General features: G+C 55.0%; 1 protein-coding gene and 1 pseudogene across 1 annotated transcript in view; both read right to left on the reverse strand.

Annotated features, from left to right (window-relative positions):
- Positions 1 to 3,300: 3,300 nt before the first annotated feature.
- Positions 3,301 to 25,448, reverse strand: part of LOC131744571 (bone morphogenetic protein 8B) — a 38,176-nt gene continuing 16,028 nt past the window's right edge. The window contains exons 2-7 of the mRNA XM_059044181.2: positions 22,795 to 22,984; positions 22,207 to 22,355; positions 8,965 to 9,159; positions 8,102 to 8,181; positions 7,434 to 7,544; positions 3,301 to 5,558 (exon numbers count right to left, since the gene is read on the reverse strand). Of these exons, the coding sequence (XP_058900164.1) occupies positions 5,409 to 5,558; positions 7,434 to 7,544; positions 8,102 to 8,181; positions 8,965 to 9,159; positions 22,207 to 22,355; positions 22,795 to 22,984 (875 nt within the window). The 3' untranslated portion in view covers positions 3,301 to 5,408. The remainder of the gene's footprint in view (positions 5,559 to 7,433; positions 7,545 to 8,101; positions 8,182 to 8,964; positions 9,160 to 22,206; positions 22,356 to 22,794; positions 22,985 to 25,448) is intronic.
- LOC131744482 (succinyl-CoA:3-ketoacid coenzyme A transferase 2, mitochondrial-like) lies at positions 19,010 to 20,570 on the reverse strand (annotated as a pseudogene).

The following is a 25,448-nucleotide window of genomic DNA, read 5'->3' on the forward strand; positions in this document are numbered from 1 at the left end:
TACTGCTGCCACGCAGCCAGGTCCCAGGTGTTTTCAGAGGTTGCACCTGTGACTGACCTGTCCTGCTGCAACGGATGACGGACGGTAGCACCTCGCGTGCTGCTTCCCTCCCCTCCAGGCTGGCCCAGAAGGCACACCCTTGTCAGACCACTGCAGGGCAGCAGAGGTCAGAGCTGCTGTAGAAGTGCCTCTGTCTCCTGTCTCTGACCTGCTGCCAGGCAGGCGAGGTGGGTGAGCCAGGCCCCGTTCCTGCTCTCACGCCTGCTGGTCTTGAGTCTAATAGGGCACAGTGGTCCGTCTCAGTGACCCGTTCACTTATTGTTCGTTCGGTGAACCAACAGTCAGAATTGTACTACAGCAGAATCCAGGGCCCTTCTTTTGCCAGGCCGTGAGCTTGGTGCCGGGGAGACACAAGAAGCCAGAGGTGGTTCCTGCCCCGCCCCCAGTCCCACCTGGAAGTTGCACTCCAACGCTGAGGTCTGTCACCTGCTCTAGGCTCGCCTGTCACCCACAGCAGCCAGGCCACCTCGCAGCAACCCGCCGTGCCGAGGCTGAGCCCCGTCAGGTGCTCAGTCACCAGCAGCCTCTTCCAGGGCTGCCACCTGCTCCCCTGCCGCCTGCGAGTGGCTGTCTGGATCGAGTCTCAGCATTCAGAAATGCTGCGCTGGGCTGCTCCCCTCAGCCTGTGTCTCATTTTGGGCTGAGATCAGGTTGAGTCGGGGGGCTGGGGCAGCCTGCTGGCCCCAGTGCCCCCAGGTCAGTTGCTGCGGAGGGGTGGGTGCCAGGCCTCCCTCTGCTGCCCTGTGCCGGTCTGGCTCTCTGCCTTCAGGTGGGGCTTCATCCCCCTTCCTGGCTGGGGCCCTCACTACTTAACAGAGGCGTCCCTCTCACTGGTGGTCAGCTGTGGCTGTCAGAACACGCAGCAGTCGGGCTTCCCTGGTGGCGCAGTGGTTGGGAATCAGGCCTGCCGATGCAGGGGACACGGGTTCGTGTCTCGGTGCGGGAGGATCCCGCATGCCGCGGAGCGGCTGGGCCCATGCGCCATGGCCGCTGAGCCTGTGCGTCCGGAGCCTGCGCTCCGCAATGGGAGAGGCCACAACAGTGACAGGCCCGCGTACCACAAAAAAATAAAAAATAAAAAAGAACACGCAGCAGTGAGGCCAGGAGAATGCCAGCCACTCGGGGCTGGTGTGATGTCCGAGAGACAAGGGAATGTGTGTGAAGTCCTCAGAGTCAGCATGGCTGGCCCTAGGGATGATGTGGGGGGATGGGGAGCAGGCTGGCCTGAGGCCCCATGAGGAAGGCTGGTCACAAAGCCCTTGTGAAACAAGGGCATGGTGGGGGCGGAGGGACTTCGTCACTGGACCTCCCTGATTGCTCTGGGAAGGTGGGACCAGTGGACTGGCCAGAGAGGCTGCTTGGGGGCTCATCAGGGGCCGATTGCTCACCCTGTCCTGTGTAAGGGCTTCCCCAGAAACTACTGCATGGTAATCACCTGTGACCCTTGTGCAGGTGGTGACCTGAGCCTCAGAGCTGAGGTGCCTGGTCCAGGTGTTCTGGGCTAATGGCCAGCCTGGTGGCCATGCCCTGGCTCCCTGCCTTCCCGGTGCTGGGCCAGGGCTGCAGGTGACAGGATCGGGGGGCCGCACACCTGCCCTCCGGGGAAGGAATAGTGAGCCCTGGTTTGTAAGTGACAAAACTAAGGCAGAAGTCAAGGGATGGAGTGCTACTGCAAACTGTGTTCCCAGAGAATTTTTTTTTTTTTTTTTTTTTTTTTTTTTTTTTTTTGCGGTATGCGGGCCTCTCACTGTTGTGGCCTCTCCCGTTGCGGAGCACAGGCTCCGGACGCGCAGGCCTAGCGGCCATGGCTCACAGGCTTAGTTGCTCCGCGGCATGTGGGATCTTCCCGGACCAGGGCACGAACCCGTGTCTCCTGCATCAGCAGGCGGATTCTCAACCACTGCGCCACCAGGGAAGCCCCCAGAGAATATTTAATAACAGAAATGTTCAAAATGTCATAGATTGAATAATTCAGATCACCAAGCAGTGCATAGAGTACGATCCTAACTTTGTAGAATACCTGTATATTATATAAAGAGACCGAAAGGAATGTGCTAAGGAAAGAAGCCTGGAAGGAGTTTTTAACACCGGTCTTCTCCACGTGGTGAGATTGTGTGTGTTTGTATTCTGCTTTTGATTTTTTAAGAGTGTCCCTGACACACGTGTAATGTTTTCTTAAGTGAGAAAAAACTTTTTAAAAAAAAATTTTTAAAGAGGTCCAAATGCTCGCTCAAGGCTTCCCAGTGAGGATATACAAACCCCAGAAAGTTTCCCCTTGAGCTACACTAGTGAGCAGGGCCGTGGGAGGACGGGGAGGGGGCAGCGCTGCCATGTCCCCTGCTGGCCGCGACCCCCCCACACACAATGGAGGGGCGGGCAAGTCCACACCTCACCCCAGGAGACTACCAAGTTTTAATTTTTTTAGGAAAAGCACAGCTTTGAAGTAAGTACAGCAGCACCTCCAACAACACATTCTGGGAGGAGAGGGTTTTAATAGGAAGGCACGCGGGAGAGGCCCACATTTGCAAATTCATTTAAAATAAGGCCACTAATAATGCTATTCATTCAGCGCACGTGTGCAGACCCAGTGCCGAGTGCTCCGGACGGACCTGCTCCCCCCGCTGGCCTTGCCAGGGCAGAAACTGTAGCCTGTTCTACAGAGGGAGGAGCCGGCTTCCCGGTGCGCAGTGCGGTCAGATCAACAAGAGGCAGAGCCAGGACTTGTTGCCAGCGGGTCTGCTAGCTGCAGAGCTCACCCTCTCCTGTCACAGCTTCCTTTCCTATGAAGTTACAGGGAATTTGTTGAAGAATGTCACCTACTTTCCTACATAGAGACAGACAAGAACAGGGCTTCGCCCGATGAGCTGGCATCTGGGCCAGGATCACGCTTCGGTTATGAAGATGTGCACCAGGGGTGAGGTGACAGAGCAGTGTGCCCACACAGCATGGCCCCAGGCGCTGCTGTTCCTTTGGGCCCACCCTCTCCGGCAGCACTTACTTTGCCACCAGTGGGCCTGAGTTGACCGCCCTTATTGATGCTTCTCATGTGCAGCCTTGAATGTGACCCAGACTGCCAAGGGCAACCAGATAAATGAGGTGGGCTTAGTGACTGACCACTGCCACCTCATCAGCTTTCTGTCCTTAATTGTCTCCCTTCTCTGAAGCCTTTTCTATTTGATTTCTTTTGGTGGCCACCTGGATGGCTGAAGGTGCTAGAAATGTCAGGAAGTCCATGACAGCTGGACTTTTGGCTTTATTGCACGAAAAGGGAGTCATCTACAACTCTGATGGCAGGGAAGTCCACATCTTCAAAACATTCACTTCATAAACTTTCCTGGTGCCCCCAAATCATGCCAGGTTATGTGCTTAGGCACTGAAGAAACCTAACATTGACATTTGTCAAAAGTTTCCAATCCTCCACTGCCCTTGATGTTGGGAAGAGAGAGCCCTGAATAAGGCCCTGAAATGGCAGGTTTCAAGTCCTAGGACAGCTGGGAACTCAGGCCATGTCTTGGCTCTCTGAGAGGAGACGGCCAGAGTGGCAGGTGGATTCTTTGGCTGGATGGCCTTTGGAGACGTGAGAGTCCTTGTATGTCCTCATGCCAGAGACAGGAAACTGAAGCCTCAATCAGGGGGCACTTGCCCAGATATCAGACAGGTCAGTGGCTGAGCTGGAGACAGAATACGGCTCTCCTGACACTTGGGCTGGTACCTGGTCTGCTCACTGCCAGCCTGAGCTCAAAGCCCCAGGCTAAAGACGAGACCACCACCTTCCTGTGTCCATGGGGAGGGTCTCTTCCTGTGCACTGGCTCCCAGAGGCCCTCCCAGGTCCAGGCGGAGGGGCTGCTGTCCTGCAGCGAGGCCCCAGCTGCCACCCCTGATGCCAGACCTGCGCTCCCAGAGCCCCTCCTTGGGGCGCAGAGTGAATTCCAGGGCTGCACGTCCCGGGCTGTGCCCGTGGGTTGGGGCGCTCTGCTTTTAATGACACACTATTTCAGGGTTCGGGCAGCTGGACGCAGTCTGCTCCACCAGGTAAATTACAGGCTTACCAAGTCAGAAATCAAATAAACACTCCAACTGCCGGTGGCCGCTCCAAGGAGACCAGTGGTTTCCGGGAACCTCCCCACCCAGCTCAGCTTAATTGCCGCCTGTCACTCCCCTGGGACCGGGGCCTTTTCTCTGGCTCACAGGCCCCAAAAAACAGGACAGGGCTCCTGGGCACACAGGGTGACGCAGACTTGGGTGACCAGGCTGTTTCTGACAGCTTCTGGACACGGGCAGGTGCTAACAAGCCTTGCCCTCGCTCCACGCCCGGCCCCAGGCTGCCCCGTGTCCCAGAGCACTGGGGGCAGGAGATGGCAGATAGTTTTCACTGCACATGCCAACTCTAACCTGTTGGTGGTGGCCACCTGGAGTTCTGTGCTGGTCATTTTGAAAGTCTATCCAGATTTGAAAGAAAAAATATCAAGGTTGATTATTGATGACTGCCGTGCAGAAGGTTAAGGGAAACTATGTCATCCGTGCTGGGCATTGTCATCCCGGGCCACCCGATGTATCCACCATACTTGGCTCAGCAAAAAGATAACTTTTCCGCAGAGCTGAACTCCTGATGGTTCAACATGGTGACAGACAGATGGGGTCAATAATGCCCCCAGGATTTTTTGTTTCCCTAAAGTGTCCGTGCACTGCACGTCTTCCCCAGACAGCAGAGGCGGGTCAAGGGAGGAAGACAGGGAAGATGAATGCCATCGGCCTTGGCCCTAAATCATGCTGTTCATTTAGCTCTTTCTGGAGGTGATCCACATGCCTCTTTGTGGCCAGCGGTTTGGTCATTCAGATCCACAAATATAGCCCACCGAGGGCAACTCCACACTCTAACAGAAGTGCCCAGAAATGCCCAGTTTTGCACCTGGGAAGGGCAGGCATCTGGAGATGGACCAGGACCTGTCGTGGACGGTGAAGGGCCTGAGGTGGCCATCCTGGGCTGCAGGTGCCTCTGAGTTCGTCCCACAAACGCCCACAGCTGGGCCAGCAGTGGACAAGGTCAGGTCCTCAGACAGGACTCTCTGCCGACCCCAAAGAACGGTCAGCCCGTGCCTCTGGGGAGGGGGCTGGGGTAGGACCCTGCTGCGGACTCAGACCACCAGGCCAGAGTTCCACCACCGCCTCAGGCGCCGGGCGGGGGCGGGGCAGAGGGGCCTGGGGAGGACCAGCCCCCTGGCAGGATGTGGGCGGCGGGGGGTCGCCCTCGCTGCAGCCCTGCCTGAGCTGTGAGGGCGTTGGGGGGTGACCCCAGCGGAGGGCTGACCTGACCCGGTAGGGGCGGTGCAGCAGGCGGGGCGGGGCCTCAGTGGCAGCCGCAGGCGCGGACCACCATGTTGCGGTGCTTGCGCAGGATGACGTTGTTGCTGCTGTCGTAGTAGAGCACGGAGGTGGCGCTCAGCTTGGTGGGCGCGCAGCACGCCTTGGGGACCGCGTCAGGCTTCATCAGGTGCACCTGGCGGGGAGGGGGCGGCAGGCAGAGGCGTGAGAACCGCGGGGACCCCGTCCCACCCCCAGCTCCTGCCGCCCGGGCTCCAGCCGCTGGCCCCTCACCGGCGCCATCTCTCCCCGCAGCCCGGCAGGTGCTGGCGCGAACTCTACCCCGGCCCCGCCCCCTTGGCCACCCCGCCAATGCCCTGAGACCCAGCCTGGGCACCTGTGGCTCCCGTCTCAGCCCCTCCCCTCAGACAGGACGACCCTGACCCTGCTGGTCCCTGGCACGTGTGCCAGGTCCTGCCTGCGCCCCTGCAGCGCCGCCCCCGGGGTCCCCTCTGCTCCTCTCTCCTCCCTGCGCTTCTGCAACGTCCCTGATCGTGTCTTGTCCGCATGAGCTGTTTCTGGTCCGTCTCCCCCTCCAGACTGGGAGCCGGTGAAGGTCCGTGTTACACCTGCTAGCGGCCAGACTTCTAGGCTCACCCTTGGGGTGTCCGACACTGTTGTTTCTCAAAGCACCTCCACCCCTCCTGACAATTTCTAGGCAGGGAGTGTTCTGGGCAGAGGACCACTGAGGGCACAGGGGCCGAGTCACCTGCCCAGTTCCCTGTCTGAGGCCGAGGCCGCGGCACGACTGCGGCCTGGCACGGGAGTCCCGCTACCTCCTCCCAACAGCTCTACCCCTAAAGTCAGCCCGACTGAGTGAGCTCTTGCAGCCTCTACAAAAATATTTATCTGGAGACTTGACAGGATGAGCTGTCGTTCACCCCAGACTCTTCATCGGGGCGCCACATGGAAGGGCCTGGAAGGCAGCCCCCCAGACTGTCAGGGGCTGCAGAGAAAAGGGAACCTGCTTCCATGCACCGGGACCTCCCAGGCCTCACGGAGGCCGCTGAGCAGGACCTGGGTGAAGCCGTCTCATGGGGGGCCCTGTCCGGCAGCCTGGCCCCCGGTCCCCAGAGCCCAGCCTTATCCCAGAAGCCCCAGCTCTGAGCAGCCTGCTGCCAGGACAGGCTCCATCACCCCTGACCTTCTTCAAGGAAGGCACCTCCCCCGGGATCCAGCAAATCCCATGTGACCATTGGGAAAGGAGGCATTATCCTGGGGTCCAGGCTGCCTTCTTAACTCATTTGCTTCTAGGGCATCACCTTGAACAACCTGTAACTAGAGTGTCCAGGTCAATGTTCTAGAAGGAAGCCTCAGCACAAAAATACATTCAAAACACTTAGCAATAAGCAGCAATAAGCAGTGTTCCTATTAGAAACTTTTTCAGCATTCAAACTTTCCCCAGACAGCGGGGCATCAAAAGCCTGTAGAGACACAAAGAGCCGAGAGGGACCCAGAAAAAAGAGCCAACGGGAAAGGAACGGGATGGGAAACCAGAAGGGCATGGGGTACCTGGTGACTCCTGCACAGGAAGAGGGGGCAGAACCCACACGTGCATCACCCAACCCTAACCTGAGGGCGTGTGTGACACACAGGAGGCCAAATGCACCAGTGAACATGGTGCACGTGTGTGTTCCGAGGGCACAAGTAGCCGTGTGGGGTGCCCGCCTATCATGCACAGGCTGTGCCTCTGACCACCAGCAGGTGGGCCTTTATAAGTCTGGTACCCACCGCATGGATGTGCAAGTCCCCCACGTGCACGTGTGTACATGTGCACACCGATCAGCGAGAGTCTAGTGCGTGTGTGTTCAGGTGCGCGGGTTGGGGGTGGCCCACACGGGGACCAGTTTCTGCTCGGCTGTGGGATTTCACCACATGTGCACGCAGAAAGGTTTCCCTGTAGAGAAAGCTCCCTGACACAGCAGTGCTGCCATCGCCTGCTGCCTGCACGCACCCCTCTCCTCCGCAAACCCCTCCCCTGGGCGTCCAGGCAGAGGGACACGGTACTGACCAGGGACTGCAGGATGGCGTGGTTGGTGGCGTTCATGCAGGAGTCCAGGGGGAAGGAGCACTCCCCTTCACAGTAATAGGCTGAGTAGCCTTGGGGGGCGATGACCCAGTCCTGGGGGCAGGTAATGGGCGAAGGTGAGTCCCATCCGTGCGTCCCTCCCGAGCCCCCCAGTCCAGCACCTGTCACAGCACAGCTCAGGGCTGCCCCTTACCCTCCCTCAGCCTCAGGGCCCATCAACCCAACCTCGGGCCCCTCCCAGGGCAGTTTCCCCCAGAGGCCTGACATCCACCGGAAGACCCTCAGCAGACGGGGCTGGGCACGATCTCCATCCCCTTCAACCGCCGTCAACGCTCAGCTTCATCCTCCCCAGCCCACCCCCAGTCACAGCAAAGGCCAGAGGCACTGCCCACCCTGGCCTCACTTTTCCTGCTGCAGCTCTGACATCTTATGGCTAAGGATTCAGACAGTCTCCATTTTCACGGTTTTCACAAAAAAGCACTTTTCACTACAAAAGCAACACATTCTCCCTTTAGAGAACTTGGAAAAACACAGAGGAAAACAAAACAAGAAAATCCAAATCCCCCATGATTCTACCTCCTCTTGGACATACACTTGCCATCTTCAAGGTGGGGACTGTCATTTAGGAAAGAAGGAGAGTCAGGAATTACCAGCCAGCCAAGGTCCTGGAAGCTGACATAGAGCTCATGCCGACGGCACACCTGTCGGCCGTGGGAGCCGTGGACGTCGTCTGCGGGGGACAGGAGGGGCAAGGTCTTTGCTGGGGTTCCTGCTCTGTGCACCCAGCACGGGGAGCTCCCGGGGCGGGGGACGCCCTGATGGGCTCATTTGTTGAGTAAATGAATGACGGGAAACTAACCCATTTGGTCTTGTAAAGCCCATCTCTGCAGCTCTGCTGGCGCCGTGACCCAGGTCAAGAACCTTCGGTGGCTCCAGATGATTCCCCGTGGTTACAGCCACCCCACGCTCAGCCCAGCCTCCCCTGACTTTCAGCCTGTGACTCCCGATGGTCCACTAAACAGCCCGGGGACCCCCTGCCGTCCAGCAGCCCCTCCTCCTTTCCTCCGGAGACACCCCTGACCTCATCTGCCTCTCCAGCCACACCCATTCCGCAGGACAAGTGGCTCCCACTGAGGCCAAGCAAAGCCCGGCTTCCCGTGAAGGAAAGGAGGGCACCAGGGGTCTCTGATCCCGAGGGGCTTGGTCTGGTGGGAACCCCTTCACACAAACGCTTGGATCCTGCAGGGCACCCAGGGCAGCACCGAGGGCCACCAGGGGCACCTGATTTTGACGGGGTGGGGGGGGCCTGGTGAGCCAGGGAGGACAGGAAGGGGCTTCAGGGCGGCAGGGGCGGCGAGGGCAGATGCTCAGAGCCCTGGAGACCGAGCGGTGGCTGGTCCCCAGGGTGCAGGGGCAAAGCGGTGTCAGGAAAGGTGGCTGGGGGACTGACCATCAGCCTGATCCCACTGAGGCCAGGAGGGTTCTGTCCCCACCACCTGGTCCCCAGCCTCACCGAAGATCCCCGGCAGTTTGTTTGGGGGCGGCAGCTCGTTGGTTCTTTTCGGCAGCCTCCTCTTCAGGGGCCTCAGCGCCCGAGGGGCTCGGATGGGGCCGGGGCTCGCCCTGAAAAAGGTGACCACGAAAGGCTGTTTGGAGCGCGGTGCCTGTTGCCCCAGCAGACCGGCCAGGCCAGGATCCACGCTGCGCCCTGAGACGGAGAGAGCAGAGACGGCGGTCACTCAAGGGTGGGGCCCTGCACGGGGACACAGCAGGGACCTGTCTGAGGGCGGGCCAGGAGCACGGAGCCTGAGGCGGCAGGGGACCCACTGGGCCTCGGTTTCCTCCTCTGAAGACCCGAGTCCCAAGTCCAGCCCCAGCCCCCAGCGGGCAGGTCTGCAGGAGAGGGGGAGGGTCCTCGGGAGCACAGGCTCGCGATTAGTGATGGTCCAGGGCACCGCCAGTTGTGACAGCGCTTTAGAGCTTTCAGTCAGTTCACGTGATGCTCTCAACCCGTCTTCATGGTGACGCCAGACCCATCATTTCTCTGAGAAACATCAGAGCCCCTCGGTGACGGCTCAGAGCACCACTACCGGCGACTCTCAGAACCAGGGTTCCCATCCATCTCGGGGCTCCGAGGCCCGAGTTCTACCTTCCACCCCCTCCTTTCTGGGGATCAGTGGAGGATTGACAACACCCGGCTGTCGGGAGCGGCTGCCAGGACTCAGTGCCTGCTCTGCTGAGCACCGCCCAAGAGCAGGCCACTCACCGGCCCGATGCCCCCAAACGAGACCCCGGGCTCCGCGGGCAGAGACATTTATCCCAAGTCCACGTTCAAACACGTGCATCTAATTCCGGGGCCCTTCTTATCCATTTAAGTTCTTCACCAGCGGGTTTGTGGTTTGAAAAGGAAGAAAGAGAGAAAAGGCTGTGGGCAGAGACATGACTGGGGCCTCAGCCTAGGAGCAGTGATGCTTGTAAAACTGGGATTTTACCCGCAGCTGCTTAAAGCCTGAGGATGCCGGAAAAACACACTGGTTATCCCTGGAAAAGTCACCTCCGCCAATAAAACTATCTTCCTGTTCCTCTTTGCATTTCCAATGACCTCTTGTTTTTTAATTGTCAAAGTGATATATAACAACTGTAAAGAAACTTAGAAAAAATATCACCCATAAAACCCCTCCCCTGCTACAACGCATCATTTTAATTTTTCTGGGATATTTTCATATGTTAATTTAAATTGTGAGCGTAAGAAAGAAGTCTATTTTTCCCAGTTTTTCCACATAAACATTTTCTCGGTTGTTAAGTCTCAACTATGAACATTTCAAATGTATAAAATTCCTTTGAGTAGATACATCTGAATATTTAGATATTAGTTCATCTTTAGACATTTAAGTTATTTCCTGGCTTTTATCATAAAGTTGACAATGTGATACAACCTCTTCATTTCCTTTCCCTGTGGCATTTTCTCAGACTAAACAACAGGGGATGACTACAAGCTCACTGTCAATGTTTCTTAAAACACAGGGCCGAGCATCCCACTTCCATGTACATTTCACCCCAGTGTTGCAACAGTGATGCACAGGAATATACACACATGCACATATATGTATGTGTACACACACGTGTGCATTTACATAGCTAGTGTACATATGTGCACATACATAAACGTGTGTGTTCTATTAGTGGGTCTCATGATCCTCCACTGCACATTACAGGTCAAGGACATCACCGGCCCTTACACAGCTGTGCTTTTGCCCTGAGTCCATGGGCCAGAGTTGACTAAACAACTAATCGACCAGAGACGAACTTTGACCTACGACATGACCGGCCACAAACGTGCACTGGGCCCATCAGAGGCGCCCCTCAGGGATGACCCTGCTGAGACAGGAGCTGACACTGGAAGGGGCCCAGGGAGAAGCCGTTCGGGGAGTTTGGGTCATGGCGGGTTAGGGTCACCAGGAAGAACAGCAGGCCCGTGAGGATGCAGAGCCACAAGACACACAGCAGCCCTGCCACAGAGGGAAAGGCCCATGAGGGCACCAGGAGGAGGCCAGGGAGCGACGGGGGCAGGCGGGGGGCTGTCGTCCCCGCGGCACTGGAGCGGAGCTCCACACCTGGCGGACACATGGGGCGGCCTTGGCCCGGCAGCCCTCCAGGCCTGTGTGTGCAGCCGCCCTGTCCTGTGAGTCCCTGGAGAGCCCTGTCCACTGAGAGGCCAGGGAGACCTTCGGTGCTCCCGAGGCTGTGTTCACTGTAGCCTTTTTTTTGTTCAGCTGTCTGGTCAAGGATCGTATTGGGGTCTCCTGGGCGCAGAGAGATTGGGTCACAGGGCAGGCCCCGGCTTCCAGGTGGTGGCCCCCGGGCTGCCTGGCTCTGGCAGGACCCTTTCCAGAAAGCAGAGGCAGGAACTTCAGGAACCTTTGAGGCCCAGGGCCCCTGCCTCTAGACCTGAACTGTGAGGGTGCTGGCAGACATGCTGTCCCCTTTGTGAGAGACGTGGGATGTACGGCCACACCTTGAGATGGGGGCCACACTGTGGCCTGCCCCTGCACGCAGGTCCAGAGGAAGGTGCTGCTCCTCTGGGCCAGGAAGGCCCCTGACACCTACAGCCTCCCCCCATTTCTGAGTCTACGCCATCAGGGCCCAGATGTCTTGGCAGCTCCCCTGACCTATCCCATCCCTGGGGATTCACGCCCCCTCCCCCTGGGCCAGGCCAAGATAGCTCCCATCTCTCCCCACGGCCTCTTTCTGCTCTGGGTGCCACCTGCGCCTTCCCTGCAGCCCCGTCCCACCTCAGCCTGCGGTCATGGATGTGACCCTAGTGCCACATTGAAGGACAATCAGGACGCCTGGCTGAAACCCTTGGAGGGGATCCAGCTGTGACCAGGTGTGCTTTTGTCCCACAGGGTATTTCCTCACCGCATGAGAACTAGGAACTCAGTGCTTTTCCTTCTTTCTACTGTTTAACAGCCCTGTAACTCATCTGCTTCTAGAACCTCTGCCTGTCCCAGGCTGTTGCTGGAGGACTTCTCCCACTATGCAGGGCAGATCAGTCCTCCTCCCCAGAAGCCCCAGAAGGTGCTGCACAGTCCACTCAATGATGTCCATCCACTGCCCACCTTGGCACGGTCCCCTGACACTCTGTGGCTGTCCCCTCAGGTGCACTGTCTCTCCACTCTAGGATCCGGGCCTCCTGTCAGGGTGAGGTCTCAGGGAGACCTCTCTGAAAGGCCTTCCTTGACCAGCTGGAGCTTCCTGTTCTTACCCACGGGCTCCCATCCATTTTGTGCAGCCCTAGAGCCACATTGAGAAAGTGTGGGCTCCACGGCAGGCCTGGGTTTGAACCCTACACACGCACACACACGCACACACACACACACACACACACACACACAAATGGAAACTCATTTTTTTCTGTTTAGTTTGTGAGACTGGATTCAGGATGAAGTATCTCACTGCCTCTCATGAGTTTCAAGGGAGTATGAACAAGAGGCTGGTTTGGGCTGCATTACAGAGAAGAAGCGTCTAACTGTCTGATCTGGACGGCACAGGAATGCTATGATTTGAGATGAGAAAACCCATCTAAGTCCATCGGTCAGGTTTGTAGAACTCCTCCCATCCTAAGTTGCAGCCTTTGGCCACACACAGGCGAGCTGTTTATTCACAAAGGAGACTTCCTGGCGAAATGTCTGCACCAACAGTCTCTCCCCCTTCAGTTGCATTACCAGTTTACTGGCCACCTAAACTGTCTTGCTTCCCTTCTAGAGATATCTATTTAGCTACGAGGAGGAGAAATGTGGGAAGCAGGGGAGGTGAGGCTACAAGGAGACAAAACTTAGCAACAAAATGAAAGGCCCCAGAAGGAAAGTCAGAAGGGCCAAAGGAAAAACATCTTTCAGACAGCGTTTCTCCCAGTTACAAATTCACATGTAAGTGTGTATGTTTTTATGGTTCTAATAAAACAGTGCCTTACATAGACTCTGGGTGGAGTTGTTGTGTAATAGGGGTGGGGCAGGTGCAACCTAAGCAGTCCTGCTCAGCCATTGGTCAGTGCCACAGTGAGCCCTTCCCCCAAGCAAGCAACTGTCACAAGTGACCGTTAGTGGTCCCGCTAAGCCATTGGTTGGCACTGCAGTAGTCCCCTCCCTCTCCTCCTCCTCTCTATAAAGGGAGCCCAAATTTGGACTGGGACAAGATGGTTTTTTGAGACACTAGTCTGCCATCTTCTCAGTCTGCTAGCTTTCCAATTAAAGTTGTTCTTCCTTGTCCCAACAACTTGTCTCCTGATTTATTGGCCTGTTGTCTGCTAAGCAGAGTGAGCTTGGGCTCTGCAACAAGTTTTGGCGAGCCAGCCAAGAGCCTTGGTGCTTGTGGCTAGCTGGCCTCTGTTGGGGAATTTTCAGGTGAGGCCCTAGCAGCCACTGAGAACATTTGTCCTGAGCATCTTTCCTTCAAAATTCCCTGAAGTGGCACCAGCTGCCCCAGTGCTGGGCAGCTGAAGTGGGGAATCAACATTTGGGAGCCAATGGGCCTCACATAGTAGGGTAAGTAGCTCCAGTATATACAACTGGGAACATTTTCCCCTCTCAGTTTGGGCTTTTTTCCTTTAAGGGAAAAACCAATTTGTCCATTTGATTGTGGTATCCTGATGGAGAAGGGACTTGTTGTTGGACTCTACCTGCTTTGTGAACCAGTTTGTTGGTTTTTGTTTTGCATTCATTTTTGATGGAATCTCTTTGTGCTTTTGGTATTAGAATTTGCTTGTGCTTTTTGTGTTTTGTTGTTCTTGAACTTTTTAAAAATTTTATTTATCTAATTTATTTATCTTTTCGGCTGTGTTGGGTCTTCGTTTCTGCACACAGACTCTCTAGTTGTGGTGAGTGGGCTGCTCATTGTGGTGGCTTCTCTTGTTGTGGAGCACAGGGTCTAGGTGTGTGGGCTTCAGTAGTTGTGGCATGCGGGCTCTAGAGCACAGGCTCAGTAGTTGTGGTCCACAGGCTTAGCTGCTCCGCAGCATGTGGTATCTTCCCGGACTAGGGCTTGAACCCGTGTCCCCTGCATTGGCAAAGGGATTCTTAACCACTGTGCCACCAGGGAAGCCCATTGAACTTACAAATATGGGAAATACTCCATCCGTCCCTAAGGAAAGCCCTTTGGGGCATATCTTAAATAAATGGGCAAAATATAGCTGTGGGTCTATGACTAAAGAAGAGATGATATTTTATTGTAATAGTGTGTGGCCCAATATATGTTAAGATCAGGAGAGCAATGGCCATTGAATCGCTCACTTAATTATTATACAATCTTGCAGTTAGAATTGTTTTGTAAAAGAGCAGGTAAAAATGATGAGATTCTGTATGTAGAACCATTTATGCTATTGTATCAGAAGGAAAAGAAATCAGACTGCTGCCACCTTATGGTAAGCAGTCGAAAGAGAAAATCAAGGGAAAACCTGTTCTACAAGAGGAAGGGGAGAAAGTGAGAGTGGGGACATGTTATTTTGGAACTTACACCCCCCTCTGGCCAGCCCGGCTCCCCCACTGGTCGAGCAGACTGCACCATCAGTTGTTCTGGCCACCCCCCACCCACATGCCACCAACATATTCACCGCCTCCTGTTTCCTTTACTTATGGGGATCAATTAGAAGTTCCTATGCTAACCTCCAGGGCACAAGGGCCAGGTTTGGTGTCACAGTCTAAGACCTGACAGGGCACCCAGTTTGGACTAGAAGCCACTTCTGGAGTAGGGCAGTTTCCCTTGCACCAATATCCTATAGGAGGCCTTAATGGTTTCTTAAACCAGCTGGGTTTCTATGGATGCACAAGCCATTCTCAACACCAGATTTGTTTAATTGGAAAAACTATAACCTTACTTACCGAGAGGACCCCCCTCCGCATGACTGAAATTTTCACTTCTATATTTGCCACTTACCATCCCTCTTGGGCATTCACACTAGTATGAATATGATACTTACTGGGGATGAAAGAAGGATGGTCATTGACAAGGCTAAAGAGGAAGCACACCAGCTTCATCCAGCAGATCCAGATGGAACTCCAGAAGCAAATCTGACAGTTCCTGCTGCTGAGCCTGACTGGGAGCCTAATAATGGAGGTATCCTGCTCCTAAAGCATTATAGTAAGTGTATCTTAGTGGGTCTTCCCAAGGGAGTACCTAGGCAAAAGAGCTTAAACAGAATTCATGAGATACACCAAAAACCCGTTGAGGATCCATCAGAGTCTCTAGAAAGAATTTATCAATCTTACAGGTGCTACACTGATGTAGATCCTGAGACCCCCGAAAATATGAGAATGGTAAATATGACCTGCACTGGGCAAAGTACCCAGATATAAGAAGAAAATTACAAAAGTTAGATGGTGCAGTTGGAATGAACCCTTCTCAATTGGTAGATGTTGCTTTTAAAGTGTTCAACAACAGGGAACAACGACAGAAGCGAGAGGATGCAAGACCGAATGCCACTTTTCTGGCAGCAGCATTGGATTCCTGGAAGGCAAGTAACTGCAAGAGACGTAAACCACCATTGAGGAGGGGACAATATGCTTACTATATGGAGGAAGGAAGGGCATTGGAAAAAAGATTGCCCTAGACTAAAGAATAAGAAAGAAAACAATAAAAGAAAGACGGGAGCCTCTCATATGGTAGAAAGAGAGGAACACTCTGATGATGAATGAAGAGGCCTGGGGGCTCCCTTGAACTTGAGGCGTCCAATTCCAATTTCCCCACAGGAGCCCCAGGTAACTTTGATAGTGTGGGACAAGTTGATTGACTTTCTGATAAATACGAGTGCAACAAACTCTGTGGTAAACACCAAGGTGGCACAGAAAACATCTCAATCCATCCAGTTCATGGCAGTTTCTGGAGAAGTACAAAATTGTTCTTTCTTACAACCTGTATGTCAATGAGACCTCACCCTGAAACACAGTTTCTTATGTATGCTGGTGTGTCCAATCCCTCTTTTGGGCTGAGGTCTCCCTTGTAAATTAAATGCTCAAGTAAGTTTTTGCCAAGACAGCTTGACATCAGGGTCCCACCAGCCCACACTGTAAGCCTATAGATGGCATTCATGGATGCCCCAGAAAAGGAGACAGAGCTCTTCCCCTGCACCCACCAGAGGTCTACAAAAAGGTAAGGCTGGAAGTGTGGGCTGATGGCACACCAGGGAAGGCCAAAAATACACGGCCAATACAAATTCCATTAAAAAGGCCCACTGGGACATCTAATCTAAAACAATATCCTCTGAGGCAAGAGGCCCAAAGGGGAATTCAGCCAGTTCTCAAAAAGTTTGAAAACAGGACTGGTTAAACCTTGTAGGTCCCATTTAACACCCCTATCCTCCCAGTCAAAAAGCCAAACTCAACAGAGTATCACTTTGTCCAAGACTTGAGGGCTATTAATGAAATAGTCCAAAATTTGCACCCTGTGGTATCTCATCCATACACTCTGCTTACAACTATTCTGGGAGAATATAGCTGGTTCTCAATTTAGGACTTAAAAGATGCTTTTTTTCTGCATTCTTATTGCAGAAGAATCACAGAAGCTGTTTGCTTTTGAATGGCAGGATCCAGTATTGTTGGACAGTCCTGCCTCAAGGATTTAAGAATTCCCCTACCTTGTTTGGGGAAATGTTGGCTAGGGACCTTAGAAACTTAACATTGGATGAAGGACTCTTGCTCCAATATGTGGATGATTTGCTCATAGCAATCCTTGCATATGATGTGTCTACAAAATGCCATAAGAACCCTGAATTATTTGGCCAATTGTGTATATAAGGTCTCCCAGAAAAAGGCCCAAGTATGTAAGAAACAAGTCACATATCTGCATTTTGTCATTTCTCAAGGACAGCGGGGTCTTTTGCCGGATAGAAAATGGGCAATTGCAGGCTTGGGAACACCCAAGACTCACAGACAAATGAGGGGGTCTCTGGGAATGGCAGGATTTTGTCGGATTTGGATCCCGAACTATGGATAGGCTCGCACTAAAGCTCCTCTATGAGGCTTTAAAGGGACATGATTTTGAGCCCCTTACTTAGACTACAGAGTGCAAAAATATATAATAGGGCCTAACCTACAAAGGGCCAACCAGCAAGTCACTCAAAATTGCATGATTTGTGCTAAAAATAACCCAAAGACTGCTGTCAGGCCTCCCCAAATGGGAACTCAACACAGAGGAACCCGCCCCACTGAGGACTGGCAAATAGACTTGACTCAAATGCCTCAAGTCACAGAAAATTTCAGACACCTGCTAGTATTTGTGGACACTTTTTCAGGATGGGTGGAGGCATATCCCACCAGGATAGAAAAAGCCTCTGAAGTGGTTAAAGTCCACCTTAAGGAAATTATCCCCCAATTTGGACTGCCTAACTCCCTTCAAAGTGATAATGGGCCTGCTTTTGTCTCTACCATAACCTAACAAGTATCTAAAGCACTGCAAATTAAATGGAAGCTGCATTCATCCTGGAGACCACAATCAACAGGAAAAACTGAGAAAATGAATTATATATTAAAAAGGAGCATTGCTAAAATATGTCAAGAGACTAATTTACCTTGGGATAAGGCCTTGTCAGCTGCCCTGCCACGGATCAGAGGGGCTCCCAGAAGCAGCTCAAAATAAGCCCCACTGAGATATTGTATGGTAGGCCATTCCAGGTGTCTGCCGGGGAGGGAGGATCTATAAATGCTCTGAAAGATCTAGCAGTTGCCAATTATGTTAAAACTCCAGGCACTATACTAACCTCTGTTCATGAGTTTGCTTGCAGTAGGTCTGCCTATCCAACTGAGGTAGCCTTATATCCTTTCCTGCCTGGAGTCCTCCTTAAAATCTAGAGAGAACAAGGGCCTGAGCACCATCTGACTACAAGGTGGACAGGACCACGTGTGGTATTACTTACCACACACTCATCCGGCAAGTTAGCTGGAGTAAAGACATGGATTCATCACACTTGGGTTAAAGTAGCCCCACTGTCATCAGAAAATGACCCACCTCCTGAGAGTCCTAGAGAGCAATGGGTTTGTGAACCCTTAGAAGACTTAAGATTGCTCTTCAAAAAGGATAAGTATTGAGATTAAAATTTCATTGTAGGGCTTCCCTGGTGGCGCAGTGGTTGAGAGTCCGCCTGCCGATGCAGGGGACATGGGTTCGTGACCCGGTCCGGGAAGATCCCACATGCCGCGGAGCGGCTGGGCCCGTGAGCCATGGCCGCTGAGCCTGCGCGTCCGGAGCCTGTGCTCCACAACGGGAGAGGCCACAGCGGTGAGAGGCCCACGTACCGCAAAAAAAAAAAAAAAAAAAATTTCATTGTAGAAGAGTTTTCTTCAGGTTCAAACAGTTGTAGATAAAGAAAGAGAATTGTATTGCTTACTAAAAATTTTAAGGAATATTCCTGACCCAAAACTGATCAATTCCATTTCACAATTACCCCCTCTTCACCGCTGTTCAGTGGGAAGTAGCCAGAAAGATCACTGCCCCTTTTTCCCACAATATCGTATAAAAGGAGCCTGAATTGGGACTAGGACAAGATGGGTTTATTGAGATGCTAGTCTGCCATCTTCTCCATCTGCTATCTTTCCAATTAAAGTCGTTCTTCCTTGTCTCAACAAGTGATCTCCCGATTTACTGGCCTGTCATGCAGTGAGCAGAGTGAGCTTGGGCTCGGTAACAGTTCCTTCCCCATCACTTTTCCCTATATTTCATGATTCATTCACAAGAGCAGGCACTTCAGTGAAACCTTTCCCATGGGATCATCTCAAGCTGCATAGAATTTAATGTAAATATCACAGACAGGGAGGAAGGTGATTGGAGCAGAGCTTTCTCAGAACTCACAGGATATATAAGGTCAATGCGTCTGTTTTCCTTTTGTTTTTAATTAAAGGCATGTCCCTCTTGAGAGACAAAGCCTATCCAGTGGCAGCCAGTCTGGGACGGCAGGAGAAAGCCGGCCAGATGCTGGTGAAATGTAGAAATGTGATTGTGGCTTTCTCAGGATGCAATCCAGGAGGTTAAAGGGAGAAGCACACGCTCTGGGACCAAGGTTCACTTTCTGGCTAGGTTTCGACCTGCTGCATGGGTCTGAGATTCGGGGAGATGGCAACGGTGCACCCCGTGCTCTTTTCGATGTCCTCTGCCATCAGGTCACCCCAGAGCTCGATCAGGGTCAGTCCTCTCGCGTCAAACACAGCCTTCTCGGAGATGATTTCACCTTCTCAGTCAAAGTGGTCCATGCACCAAATCCCAGTCAACAGTCTGGTGCATTTCTCCAAGATTTTGGGTTCATTAGCCTTGGTGCAATGCTCCATGGTGACCATCACTCTGGTCTCGGTACTGGACACCAGAGCCATCACAACCCCCATTCCTTTCACCTTCTTGCCAGATATCATCCAGTTGCCAGGTCACCATGTTTGGAAACCTGCATGGCTCCCAGCAAGTTTAGGTCGATGCATCGCCCTGGAATCATGGCAAATGATTCATTGCTGGAGAAAAAACAGCCCCCAGGAAGAAGGGTGACTGTTTGCTTGCCCGCATTGTTGAGATCTGCATCCACCTCCTCTTTCAGTGGAAATAGACCCAAGTCCAACATTCCATTTTCACTGTGAAGATGAACGGTTATCCTGGGGCTGATGTCCTGGTGGCCAGAAGAGGGATTCCTATGCCCACATTGGCATACAGGCCGTCCTCAAATTCCAGAGCTGCCTGGTTGATGCTCCGTGTCCTTATACTATCTGCAGACTTGCATATTTCATCATCCTCTTTCCGGATCGTTAAACTCTCATTTCTTTTCTCATATTTTCCCCCCTGTATTCCTTGATCTAAGTAAATGTTAGGAACATGGATGTCCTCTGGGGCAAACGGCCCCAGGTCCACAATTTCTTCAATCTCCACCACTGAGGTTCTCGCAGTTTTGCACATGGGCACGTTGAAGTTCCTGGCGCTGGCCCTGAAGATGACGTTTCCTGCCCGGTCGGCCTTCCACCTTTCACCAAAGCAAAATCGGCCGTGACGTCGTGCTCCAGAAGGTAGTGCTGTCCCGTGGAACTCCCTCACCTCCCTGGGCTGACGCAGGATGGCGATGTGGCCGTCCTCTAAGTACTTGCTGGGTGCGCCTCCCTCCTGGGCCAGGGTCCCGTAGGCCGTGAGGGTGTGGAAGGCGGGCACGCCGGCGCCCCCCACGCGGATGCGCTCCGCCAGGGTGCCCTTGGGCGTGATCTCCAGCTCCAGCTCGCCCGCCAGGTACCGGTGCTCACAGAGCGAGTTCTCCCCCAAGTATGAGCAGACGATGCGGGTGATCTGCTTGATCCCCAGGAAAAGGCGGAGCCAGAAGTTCCCCTCCCCGACGTTGCTGCTGACCACGGTCAAGTCCTTCACGCGGGTCTTGAGCAGCGCCCCTATCAGGTTCTCCGGGATCGCGCAGAGGCCGAAGCCCCGGACTACGATCCTCGCGCCGTCCGGGCTGTCTCTCACGGCCTCCACGGGGTCCGCGTAGGACTTGGCACGCGCGCGGGCGCTGCTGGCGAAGCCGCACACACCGCCCGGCGCCAGCGCGGACACCGAGCGGCCGGTGGGGACCCGGCGCCCGAGCGCAGACTCCAGGAGCCGCAGGGCTGCCATCGTCCGCTCCGCTCCGGCTGGGGCTCCGGCTCCGGGCCCAGCGGGGACAGGTGGCGGCCCTGGGCGCCCCGCGCGCGCGTCACAGTGCAGGGGGCTCCCGGCAGTGACGCGCCCACCCGGCTGGCTCCCCGCCGCCCTGCTCCGTCTCCGCGCTCCGAGGGCCCGAGGCGCCGAGCTTCCTGGGCGGCGAAGGCGGGAGGCGGGACCGGTCCGGACCGTCAGGTGGGACTGGAGGGATCCGGGGACTGGCGCACGGAGGCTGGGCGCCGTCTCCTTCCTCTCCATCGTCTCCCTTCCTCCCCGGCGCGCTACTCCCGTCCCCCAGTCCCCAGATCCACCTCCACGTCAGCGGTTCCCACACCTGTGTCCCCAGCACGTACTGTCCTGGAACCACATTTGTCACAACTAATCAACCAATATTGGTATCTTATTATTTACGAAACATCACGATCTACTCAGATTTCACTAGTTTTCTCCAGTGTCTTTTTTCCAGGGTCCCACGTTGGCATATAGTCATCACAGCTCCTTAGGCACCTCTGGGTTGTTACAATTTCTCAGACCTCCCGTGTTTTTTGATGACCTTGGCAGTTTTGAGAAGTACTGGTCAGGTGTTCTGTAGAATGTCCTTCAGTTTCAGGTCGTCTGATGTTTTTCTCATGGTGAGACTGGGGTTCTGGGGTTTGGGGACGAAGCCCATGGAGGTGAAGTGCTGTTCCCACTCCATCCGATCAAGGGTGTCTGGGAGCCACATGACGTGCTCACGGGAGCCTGAGCACCCGGCTGAGGGCTGCCGCTCAGGTTGTCCCTGCAAGGGTACTGCCCCAGCCCACGGCATACTTTGGGAAGCGAGTCTGTAAGTGTAGCCCACACTGAAGGAGGGGGAGAGATGCTACACCCCCTTGAGGGGGAGTGTCTCAGAGGGCTGTTTTACAGAACGCTGAATCAGATCCTGTCCTCCTCCACTGAGATTCGATAAGATGACATTTATTTCAGAGTTACTATTCTACCCACTTCTCTCAGCCTCCTCAGTCGTTGCCGAGCCCCCTGTGCTCCAGCCATGGCGGCCCCCGCTGTACCGCAGACACACCGACCCTGGGCCCACCAGGAGGCTCTCCCCCAAACACCTGCTAAATGAATGAAGGTGTGAATCCTCGTTCTACAGATGAGGAAACCGAGGCTTAGAAAGGTAAGTAACCTGCCAAGGCCACCGAGTTAGAAGGCTGCCCAGCCAGGATTCACAGCCAGGCCTCTGCCGCAGAGCCTGAGGGTGTGAGCGCTTCCCCTCGCCCAGCCCAGGACGGAAACTCCCGGTGCAGAAGGCAGCTCCGTAGAGTAGAAAGAATCTCCCATTTCTTGGGGAGGGAAGACATGCACTCACTCTGAGCAACACAACTGTTGGTCCTGCAGAAGGAGAGGAGGGACTCTCGGCTGGTAGGGGGTCTCCTGCTATCCCGCACTGCGGGAACCTCACTCTCTACCCACTGAGCCCCCGCGGAGGGGTGGAGGAACCCCCGAGCGGCACAGGTGGACAAGGTCAGGCCTCCAGGGCCACGTGAGGGCCTCCAGCTGCGCCTGCCACCAGCAGCTTCCTCGGAGGAGCCCCCAGGGGAAGGTTCGCTGCTGACCCGAGTCTTACCATCATCTGTTTCCACATAGAGGCGGAGTCCCAGGTCCTTCTTGAGGTTCAAGAGCCAGCGGTCACTGGCTGCTGTCACGTCCAACACCAGCCAGCCCTCGTCCCCAGATCGGAGCGTCTGAAGATCCAAAAAGAACAAGTCAGACTCCCTGTGGACACGAAAGAACAATTAACCGAGGGCCCGCACAGCTGCCTTTGTGTTTCCAGTGCCCTCCTGGGGGACCATTAGTGGGACATCTACCCCGCCTGGCTCTGACCTGGGTGCCTACATGCCTTTTCTCACTGCGTCTACCGTACAAAGGTGTTACTGTGCCCGTGTACAGATGCGGAAACTGAGGCTCAGGAGCTCAGTGACCTGTCCATGGTCCCACAGCTAGGACAGTAGGATGGGGACTTGAATCCAGGACTGATGCTGGGCCTCTCCTCACGGTGACACGAGGCCTCGGGCCAACGATCTTTCTTCTCTGAGGGCGGACTGGCCGGGAAGCTCCCCTTCTGTCCTCTGGGAAATGTCCCCCCCGGCACCCAGGGCTGGGCCGGACCCTCTGACAGAGGCTTGAGCGGGCCCGCAGGGCGCAGGGCAGGCACCTGTTGGACTGCTGCAGGACCACCTCAAACATGCTGATGTGGAGGGTCCAGTTGAGCAGGTGGGTGCTGGGCAGCTTGTAAATCCGGAACTCCGCGGCCGTGACGGCCTCCCCCGCCGGGAGCTGGGTCAGGTCAAAGCGGAACTCCTTCCACTGGGGCTCCTGGTGGCCCAGGGTGCGGTCCCGCTCCACTGCAAGACAAAGTGGGCCTGGCGGTCACTTGTGGTTCCAGCTCGGGCTCCGGGGTGGGCAGGGCCGGGTGGGATCTGGCGGCCTGGGCAGTCTGCGTGGGACCGCTCCCTCCTCGAGAACAGGCTTGTCCCAGCTCTGCCTTCTGGGTGCCGAGAGGGCTCCGGGAGCTGTGTCGTGAGGCGCCTGGCACGGCACCTGGCACACGGTGGTGCCACAAGGGCAGTGTCCGTGTCTGGTCTGCAAGCCCCAAACCCAGCCTGCCCCGCTCAGCACCCTGCTGGCTCTGGGACCCACAGATGGGGCACAGGACAGGTCCCTCCTCTGGGGAGATGGACATCAGACCCAAGGCAGAAAAGGGTCACGGTGGCAGCAGGGACATATAGCTGAGTGCACTTGAGCAGGACGGGGCTCCCGGAGTCAGCCCGTATGTGGATGGGAGTTGAGGGGAGAGAGGGCTTTGGAGCTGGGCCTTGAGGGGTCAGAGTGAATTTGCCATGATGTCAAGGGAGAAGGACGCTGCAGAGGCAGGGTCCAGCCTGAGCAAAGGCCTAGAGCCGAGGAATGACAGCACTGGCAGGGAAAACAACAGCCATAAAACCCAGCAAAGGGTGAAAGGATGGCAGGACCCTTTTTGGAACAAGGGGAAGCAGGAAGGGGGGCCGGAGGGAGACATGGAAAGAACCAGGAAGAGGCGAGGTAAGATGACAGCTCCTGGAGATGCTGGGTCAAGTGCCGGGGGAGCTGGAGGGTCCCATGGCATGATCTGAGCAGGCTTCCCGGAGGAGGTGACACATGAACTGGCCTTGAAAGATGGGACTGAGTCTTGGTAGGTGGATAAGGTGGGGGAGAAGACATTCTAGGCAGAGGTCCTGCACAGATGTGAGGTGCTGGGGCCGCCCACCACCCCGCAATGTGCGGCTCAGGGCATAAGTCTGGCTGTGGCCTGACTGCTGAGAGCTGGAATTCTGGCTTCGGAGCGTGGGCTGTGCTCTGGCCAGTGGGGGGTCAGGGCTCTGGGCAGCAAGGGAGTGTGGTTTAAGGGTAGAGTGGAAGCTATGTGTGGAGGCGAGGGTAAAGCCCAGGCTGGAGGGGACCCGAGGCAGGCTAGTGGCAGGGCTGCTCTAACAGTCTGGGCAAGAGACCACAGGAGCAGAATAAACCCCATATTTCCCCAGCTGCCCGGAAATGCCCAGGACAGTATATTTAGAGCATCTCACTTTAGCCTCCTCCTGTCACTTTCAAACACTAAAAATCTCTGTTTCCGCAAAGCAGGGGCGGAAGCCTCCCAGAGCCTTCCCCCAAAACCAACACTGAGATTTTAATTACATGTCTGTGAGTCTTTTTAAAAATTCTCTGACTACTGTACTCAGAGACCACAAGTCACCAGGCTGGTGGTGGAGGCGGATGTGGGAGCACTTCCTGTCCTTGCGGTGGAGACCTGGTCCGGTGATGGATGGGCAAACAGCTGTGCTGGGCGGGGCCAGTGGACACATATTTGGGCAGGAGATGGGCGTTTTAGCTGCTGACCAGGGAGGAGAGGAAATAGAACCTCCATCGTCTGACAGGGTGCTGGACCCGCAGTAAATGCCCAGCCACGAGCCAGGCTGTTCCAGGGGCAGCGTGACACAGGAGGATCCGGGTCCTCCCATACAGGCAGGGCACGGAGGGCCGGGTTCTGGACCTTTGCTGAGTGATCCTCGCCATGAATATCACCACAAGAGTCCCCTCCTCCCTACACACTCACACACAGAGCTTTAGGGACAATTTCTGTGGATTCGGTAACTGCAGAGACCACCTCGGTTACATGGCTGTGTAAGCATCCCTGATCTGCAGGATGAAATAGGTCCAGGCTGTTGGCTGTCACAGGGTGTGGCCCCGAGAATAAGGAGGGGTCACTCAGCCACGCCCTGAGCCCGACCCCTCTCAAAGCATTCTTCTTTTTTTTTGATGTTGGGGGTAGGAGTTAATTAATTAATTAATTTATTTTTGCTGTGTTGGGTCTTCGTTTCTGTGCGAGGGCTTTCTCTAGTTGTGGCAAGCGGGGGCCACTCTTCATCGTGGTGCGCGGGCCTCTCACTATCGCGGCCTCTCTGGTTGCGGAGCACAGGCTCCAGACGCACAGGCTCAGTAGTTGTGGCTCACAGGCCCAGTTGCCCCGCGGCATGTGGGATCTTCCCAGACCAAGGCTCGAACCCGTGTCCCCTGCATTAGCAGACAGATTCTCAACCACTGTGCCACCAGGGAAGCCCTCAAAGCATTCTTAAGTATATCTGCCCCCAAGGCACAGTGGGTGACCCTTGGTGGGTCACTGGAAACCTCTGTCTGCAGGCCTAACCCTGACTCATGTTGGATCCAGGACTGAGGGAACAACCACAAACCTGCCAGCTCCTGCGGGCACCAAGCTCTGTGGCCTCCCTTCCTTGCTGACCTGGGGGCCCGCCTGTTCTGGGTCAAGAGAGCCCT

The sequence above is a fragment of the Kogia breviceps genome, chromosome 1, assembly GCF_026419965.1.
Source record: "Kogia breviceps isolate mKogBre1 chromosome 1, mKogBre1 haplotype 1, whole genome shotgun sequence".
Classification (NCBI taxonomy): Eukaryota; Metazoa; Chordata; class Mammalia; order Artiodactyla; family Physeteridae; genus Kogia; species Kogia breviceps.